General features: G+C 44.4%; 2 protein-coding genes across 3 annotated transcripts; one reads left to right on the top strand and one right to left on the bottom strand.

The window, feature by feature from the left end:
* Positions 1–1,492: 1,492 nt before the first annotated feature.
* On the bottom strand, positions 1,493–3,038 carry LOC139344009 (transcription factor IIIA-like). The gene has a single exon (XM_070981896.1). It carries the CDS (start codon positions 2,981–2,983, stop codon positions 1,904–1,906), a length of 1,080 nt encoding a protein of 359 aa, XP_070837997.1. The 5' UTR covers positions 2,984–3,038; the 3' UTR covers positions 1,493–1,903.
* A 66-nt stretch (positions 3,039–3,104) lies between these two features.
* On the top strand, positions 3,105–7,656 carry yju2b (YJU2 splicing factor homolog B). Of its 2 annotated transcripts, XR_011603129.1 has the most exons (11): positions 3,105–3,161; positions 3,753–3,797; positions 3,899–3,952; positions 4,041–4,123; positions 4,487–4,542; positions 4,643–4,703; positions 4,858–5,000; positions 5,309–5,481; positions 5,724–5,862; positions 6,103–6,713; positions 6,786–7,656. XR_011603129.1 is itself a non-coding variant. In XM_070981909.1 (10 exons), the coding sequence occupies exons 2-10, from the start codon at positions 3,795–3,797 to the stop codon at positions 6,588–6,590; spliced, it is 1,200 nt and encodes a 399-aa protein (XP_070838010.1). In that variant the 5' UTR covers positions 3,105–3,161; positions 3,753–3,794; the 3' UTR covers positions 6,591–7,656. The 2 variants fall into 2 exon arrangements, 1 of the variants encoding a protein (XP_070838010.1); XM_070981909.1 differs by having other exon boundaries at positions 6,103–7,656.
* Positions 7,657–7,718: the final 62 nt, after the last annotated feature.

A 7,718-nucleotide genomic window follows, 5' to 3' on the forward strand; every position in this document is an offset into this window, starting at 1 on the left:
GAATACTGGGGAAAAAAGAAACATTTATGTCTGATTTGTAGCAAAATCTTTAAATCCAAATGATGCCTTTTAATCCAAAGGTGACAGCTGAGAACAGTGACTCCACCGTGTTTCTGATTGCAGTGTTACTGTAAGCCGTCAGTGTCTCTGCAGCAGCCTCGTCAAGACAAATCTGAGCATTTGAATTCAGCTTTCATCACTCCAACAGCCATGTAGGAAGGTTTGAAAAGAGGAAGCGACCTCAGAGGACTACATGTTCGATTCACACTGTATGAAATCTAATTGGACGAGGTCTGCTGTGCATTCCTGGGTGAGCTGGTCAGACAGTCGGTCCATATAGGGCTCGTCTGAGCTGAGCAGGGCAGGAATGTAGGGAGCAGCCTTCCTGTAAAGGGAAATATTCAGTGAGGATTTAGCCTCGGAATCTCAAACCTGCATGGAGCTGCTCCTGTTTATGCTGTTAATCACTGTGTGTCATCAGGGCACAAGAATCTGCAGGTTTTCATTCCAGCCAATCTGTGCAGCAGGTTATTTCACTGACAACACACACACATACACACACGGTGTGTGCAAACCTGAGCACTTCACCCATGTGTGATCGCTGAATATGTAATTGCTGTTCCAGTTCATTGCAAATGTGATGGATGGGGTTGATGTCACGTTCTTCAACACCAAACTGGGAAATGGCGTCTTTCTTGTCCTGGCTTTGTGCTGTTGAAACAGGGGGCTTACTCAGAATGTTGACACAAAGTTGGAAACAGGCTATTATCTGAAATATAACCATGCGGATAAAGATTTCCATTAAGTGGAACTAAGGGGTCCAGCCCAAACAGGGTTGTCCACATACTTTTGGCCAGATGGCGTAACTGTGCTGTTAGAGTGATATGTAATAAAGTTCAGGGTTCAGAGAAATCATGCTGAAAACACACACGACACACACTTGATGGTCGGTTACAGCTGCCATTGGAAAGACTCCGCTGACGCAAACAACCAGAATTAAATGCAGAGAAATTCAGCAAAATGACAGCAAAAATGACAAACCACCGCAGCAGAAAGCAGGGATTCAGTGTTCACTGTAGAGCGGCGGCAAAATGCATAGATGGATTCTGGCTGGCAGATACTGTATCGTCACTAATACAGCGGATTTGTTGGCAAATATTAAAGAGAGTTTTTTATTGTAGTGGATTCGTCTACAGCACAAGATGCTTTTACTGAATCTCATTTTCAGATAAGTGCTGTCATTTGGAATCACCTTTGATAAAACTGCTCATTGTCCTGCATCAGAATCAGCTTTGTGTGCAAAGTATGCACACGCAGAAGGAATGAGTCTGGTTTTACACTGCACTCGACGTTAAGAACAGTTTATAAGACAGAAACAGACATACAGCTAAAATCTTTGACCGTCTCTTGACCAAAATCTCCCATCAGGCTCAGGGAGGATATCACATGATTAAAAGAGCAACAAACACTTTTCAGACACAAACATGTTCATAAACAGGTTTTAATTTTCTGCCACTTTACAAAAACATTTTTTCTTATTATAATAAGGACAAAATATAGATTTTCTCAAATACAAAATGTCACAAATAAAGAGGATTTAATGGCTCCAGAAACACAACTTCTTGAAAGGCAGAGAAAAAGTGCAGGTGATGACGAAACAGCAGGATTTGGTTCTGTGCTGACTTCTTCAGTCATGATTCATTTTCCAGGAGGACAGCAAAATAAATCAGCTCAGCTGGCAGTTTAGGTTCCAGCATAAAACAACCGAACAATTATTGACTAATATTGACTAACAGTGGACTACATTTAACAACAAAACCTCCAATGACCGACTCGGAAATGAAAATACACCATAAAGTGCCTGCTGTCCTCACAATGCTGGTGTAAATTCCCTCACTCGACTCTACACTGTCAGAGGTGTAGTCAGGGCATTAACAAGTTCGTGTGTGTCAACAGCTGAGCTGCACAGCAAGGACGTGTCCTGCAGAAGGGACACCAACTCAACAGGACCAGGAGGTTCAGTCTTTTCCTCAGTCTCTCTGAGCGATTCAGGCTGCCGGTCCTTTTTGCAGGCCACTTTCTTTGTGTTGTTGAATCCACTGAGCCTGGAAGCCAGAGATCTTCTGGGTCTAGGCCTCTTAAGCTTCTTCCTCTCCGGGTCGTGGACAACTCTGTGACGCTGGAGGCTCTGCCTCGTAGCAAAGGTCTTCGCGCAGCCTGCGTGGGTGCAGGCGAAGGGCCGCAGCTCCTCGTGGAAGGAGGCGATGTGGCTCTCGAGGTTGAAAAGCGTGGTGAATGACCTGTCACAGCTGTCCCTGGGGCACCTGAAGACCACCCTCACGTCAGAGTGGACCCGTTGATGCTGCTGCAGGAACCAAGAGTCCCTGAACACCTTGCTGCACTGGTCGCACTTCAGGATGCGTCTGTGCTGCTCCTTCCTGTGCTTCAGGTACTCTGTCCAGGTCTTTCCTGTGAAGCTGCAGCCCTCCTCCTTGCAGGGGTACCCTCTGTGCACCTTCTCGTGCCTCTTCAGTTTGCTGGGGAAGGTGAATCGCATTTGGCATCCTTCATAAGTGCACTGGTAAGGGGGCACCTCTGTGTGCTGCTCACACATGTGGGACTTGAGCTGCTTGTTCTTCTTGAACTCGAGCCCGCAGCCCTCAGATTTGCAGACATACTTCTTCCGCTCCCCGGTGTGAATGCGGCTGACGTGTCTGGCCCGGTTGGAGTTGGTGGAAAAGGCCTCCTCGCAGCCATCCACGGTGCAGTGGAAAGGCTTCACGCCGGTGTGGCTGAGATCATGGCGCGCCAGGTGGTAGGAGCTACAGAACGACTTACCGCAGCCGTCGCGCTCACATGTGAACGGCTTCTGTCCCGTGTGTTTACACAAGTGAGCGTCCAGTTTCCACTGTTTGTTATAAGCCGCCGGGCAGCCGGGAAACGAGCAAATGTAACATTTTATCGGTTCCGTTTCAGTTTCCATTTCTGCGGCATTGACAGCTAAAGTAGCGACAAAATACTTCGCTCTGCTCTGAGCACGTTTTTCACCGTGACACCGGTACTTCCCACAACCCTCCGCGAAGTGACGCCACTTCCGTAACCTCATTACCCATCAGCCCTCTGATGTGTGGTAGGTGGTTGTTTGTGCAGCTACAAGAGCAGTAAGTATCTTTTGAGTTTAAACTCAACAGTCAGCATGACAGCAGCATTGAAATGGCAATACAGACGGCTTCGTTTGCCGTCGTCATTTAGCTACAAGTTGTTCATATTTGCACGAAGCGAACAATAAAACACGAAGCTAGTAAACTAGCTAGCTAATTGCTAATGCTAGCTTGCTTTAGCTCGGATGTGTTCCCAAACATTGATGGAACAACACACTAAAATCTATCTAAAATCTGCCGGTTGAACGTTTCATTCACCTTGTACAACAATGTAAACGTTTACGGTCGACGTATAAGTGGCTTAACTTGTCTACCAGAATTTGAGTGTTTGTTAGCTTTCCTGCTGAAATTGTTTGTTCGTACTGTATACGACATAACCTTACCATACGCTAAATTTAATGCTCGATGTTGAAGTAACTGTATCCTGTGTAACTCTGTCCTCATTGATGAATATTGGGATAGTATGTCAGTATTACACAATATAATTTAGCAGCACCCCAGTTAGGTTTTTGGCTAGGTGTACCTAATTAACTGGCAAGTATTACTGTCGCATTACATGTAAACTAACTCTTTTTTGTTTAATCTTTTGAGGAAGGTTGAATAAATTGCTGGTGTGGAGATCCAGTCGTCACAATGGTAAGCCATTATGTGCATAATTTACCCGTATCTGTGAAGATGTAGATAATCACAAGGATATAGTATGTTTAAATGATCAATTTGTACTGTTTTCTTGACAGGGTGAAAGAAAAGGAACAAACAAATACTACCCTCCAGATTTTGATCCGGCTAAGGTGTGTATGATCACACAGACCAGTGTCACTCAGTCTTTTCAGTTGTGTATAGATACCGACTTACATTTCCATCGTTCTTTGTTTTTAGCATGGATCCCTCAATGGCTACCATAAAACTCACGCTCTGCGGGAGAGGGCCAGGAAACTGTCCCAGGGCATCCTCATTATCAGGTTAGTGCACCCATTATGTACTGATGTTTGCTCGAGATTGTAAATGTTAAATGGTCATTTACCATACATATACTGACATGCTATCAGATCCGTTAAATTAATTTGTTCTGTCTAAAAAATATATATATTTGTATATATATCAGAATCAGAATCAACAAAGGAATTCTGATTCTGATTCTCATATTTGTTCAAGCAAATGCTGTAGTGCGTGTAATGTGACTGTCTTGTGTATCTAATAAACCTGAAGACATTTAAGATTAATATTATAAAACATAAAATGCTAGACCTAAACAGGACGTTATGGTAAGAACAGGTGTTTTTCATTGACACCCAGCCTGAGTGAATGTGTTTTTGTCCATCAAGGTTTGAGATGCCCTACAACATCTGGTGTGATGGCTGCAAAAATCACATTGGCATGGGTAAGTCAGAAGAAACACATGACCCATGTAGTCGTTTTCAGTCTCACTGTCTCATACACTGTCTTTTAATTTTCATGACACTTATGATCTGCTTGTACAGGGGTCCGTTACAATGCTGAGAAGAAGAAAGTGGGGAACTACTACACCACGCCAATCTACAGGTAAACACAAACAGACAACATTGACCACAGACGTGTGGTCAGTTTACAGTCTGTTCTTCAGGAACACAGAATCATCATGAACCTCTGAGATAAGGTGACTTGAAATGTCAGTTAAAATTTAAGATATTTAAATCTTTTTTGTCTCTCCACCCAGGTTTAGGATGAAGTGCCATCTATGTGTCAACTACATCGAGATGCAGACAGATCCGGCGACGTGTGACTATGTAATAGTAAGCGGGGCAAGCAGGAAGGAGGAACGCTGGGACATGGCTGAAAATGAGCAGATCCTCACCACAGGTAAAGAATCCATGTTTGTTAACCTTAAAAAGATAAATGGTCAGCTCAGGTCAGCACCATGTTTCTTTATGGTATCATTTAGGCAGGAAGTCAGCACCATGACAACAACACAACAAGTTTTTGTTTGGATCGTGCAGCATGTGAAAGTGAACAACCCCTCTGAAACTGAGGATGTCTTGAGGCCTTTCTGTGCAGGGTTGATAGTTTTTCATAAGGACAGAGTCCTGCTTCTAGTTTTTTGCTGCATGATTTTTCTTCTGCATCCTTTTCTGTCTCTAATCTACTCTGTCCTCCAACCCTCTGTACAGAGCGAACAGAGAAGGAGAAACTTGAGACGGATGCCATGTTCAAACTTGACCACGGTGGGAAAGACAAGGAGAAGCTTAAGAAGGCCCTGCCTTCTCTGTCGGAGATCCAGGACCACCAGTCTGGCTGGAAGGATGACTTTCAGCTCAATAGCACCCTCCGCAGGAAGTTCAGGGTAAGATGGTGACTGCTAACTGCTGTATTAATGCTCCCCAAGATGATGTTTATCATTACTTGTGTGTATAGTGTCGCCGTTTTTTGTTGAATATTTCTCCACTCTGCATTGATCAAATTTAAAGTGAGACTGCAAAATTACTCCCCGCAGTACATGAGGGAGTCACGCCAGGTTCAGATTTCTTTTGAAATGTTGACATATTTTGTATTGAACTGAGGGCTCTGATTTAATTGGTGGTACAGACAGAGAAGAAAGTTCTGGCTGAGCAGGAGGAGAAGGACAATGCGGTGAGGATGAGGACCAACCTGTCCATCCCGCTGCTGCCAGAGAAGGACGAGGACAAGAAACTGGCAGCGCTGCTCACCTACCAGGCACCAGACTGTAAGTATCACACACAGGCTCTAAAGTCACACACGCATTTGTGAAGATCTGTGCACCGTAACCCTCTTTAAGGGACTAACAACAACACATTTGAAATGGACGGAAAACATTCTCCTTTGCAGAGTGAGCAATGTCTTAACACTTAGATATTCTTTACTATACATGCATTTAAACAGAGCCAGGTCTGAATTAATAAAACTAATATTACTACGACTCCTCATTATTCCCCTCTCCAATCAGCCTACGACGACAAGCAGCACAGCAAACGGAAAGAGATCTCCTCTCGTTCGTGGTTCAGCGCCACCTCAGGCGCACCCGGAGGTGCTGCAGGAAGTCTGCTCCATAAGCTCGGTCTGCAGGGGAAAGAAGCTGCGGTGGCCAAAGCCCTGGGCTCCTCACACAGCCCCCTGATCCGCAAACGCATAGGAGGACCTGGAATCAAGACTGAACCCTGCGCCACCGTCACTCACAAACAGTCACACCCCCAAATCAACACACGAGACGGAGAGATTTCAAAGGTCACTCAGAGAGAGGAAGCCAAAAGTATATCGCCAACACAAGCGGGTCAGGAGATAACAGAGACACGTGTCAAAACCACAGAGGAAGCAGATGAAGGACTGATAAAGGCAAAGGACTCTGGGAAACAGAAGGAGCAGGACAGAAGTTCAGGAGCCGTCACGTCCCTCGTGGCGGACTACAGTGACTCAGATTCAGATCCTGGACAATGAGCCTGAACGATTCTGTTTTCATCCAGTGGAGATCATTAGAAATGTCAGTGTGTCATTTTGTGAGAGCGGAACACGAACGTGAGAAGCTTGTCGCAGCGGCAAGCCTCTGCTGTAACCTGTGCTGCTTTACAAACAGTGGTGGTTAACCCATCTGCCTCTTGGACACAATGGAAACATTCTGCTTTCTACAACAAGCTTAAACTGCTATTTGATGGTATTTAGATATTTAGATTCCCGCATATGTGTGATCATATGACGAAACTGTCAAGCACCTTTAAAATTAAATGCAAAGTACTGTTAAACCGTTGTTGAGTTTGTTACCTAAACTTTATATACTGCTTATATAAGTATATAAGCTTATATACTTACAATCTGCATCACTCAGTGGTGAACGTCAAGTTTGTGACTGAGACGCAGGGTTAAAGAGCAAAGCTGCCAGCCTGCTTTCAGTATTCAGCCACAAAGTCAACCACATGGTAGAAAAGGCTAAAAGAAACAAGGAAATCCAGTTTGAGGGGCCACAGTGTCTGGATTGAGACACATCTGTAGAAATCTAATCGGAATGTGTTTTTTGATGCCCAGGCTTAAAATCAATGTGCATATGTGATAAAACTGATTTGGGCTGGCTCTGCTGTGATTGTTTCTTCTTTTGTGTTAACAGCCTGCATACACACACAGGTGCTTTCGGCTCTTGTTCTTGATTCGACCTCTGCTCAGGTTAAAGTGCAATGAGGAGGTCTAATCGTGCACAACAAATGAAAAGACCTGTGCGGATGACAAAGCTTTCACATCAAAGCACGGAGCACACTTTACACTTTAGATGAACTCAGTGTGACAGCTCATCAGATATCAGTTGCTGGATAATCTATGTAACCGCTGAAATGCTCTGTAATGAGGATAAAGAATCATTCGTTCATAGCCAGTGTAGCCGTGGTACTGCCCTCTAGTGGATGCCATTCTCTGCCGAAATTCATGCTTGACTAAAATGATGTCTCACTTAAAAAGGATGCAAACCCATTGGTGCTGAATGTAATGTCAGTATATTCTAAATAAATTCTCGTGGTTATGAAGTATCGACCTGCAGTGTGTTTGTGTGTCAGGTCAGTGTTATTGATCAGAAAACGTGGC

The sequence above is a fragment of the Chaetodon trifascialis genome, chromosome 2 (genome assembly GCF_039877785.1).
Source record: "Chaetodon trifascialis isolate fChaTrf1 chromosome 2, fChaTrf1.hap1, whole genome shotgun sequence".
Classification (NCBI taxonomy): Eukaryota; Metazoa; Chordata; class Actinopteri; order Chaetodontiformes; family Chaetodontidae; genus Chaetodon; species Chaetodon trifascialis.

Bases quoted from the DNA above. Each gene is read 5' to 3' on its own strand.
- LOC139344009 (XM_070981896.1), bottom strand. From the start codon at position 2,983: ATGGAAACTGAAACGGAACCGATAAAATGTTACATTTGCTCGTTTCCC.
- yju2b (XM_070981909.1), top strand. The intron at 4,124-4,486 runs GTTAGTGCACCC...TTGTCCATCAAG, and splicing joins CAGGGCATCCTCATTATCAG to GTTTGAGATGCCCTACAACA. The intron at 5,863-6,102 runs GTAAGTATCACA...CTCTCCAATCAG, and splicing joins CACCTACCAGGCACCAGACT to CCTACGACGACAAGCAGCAC.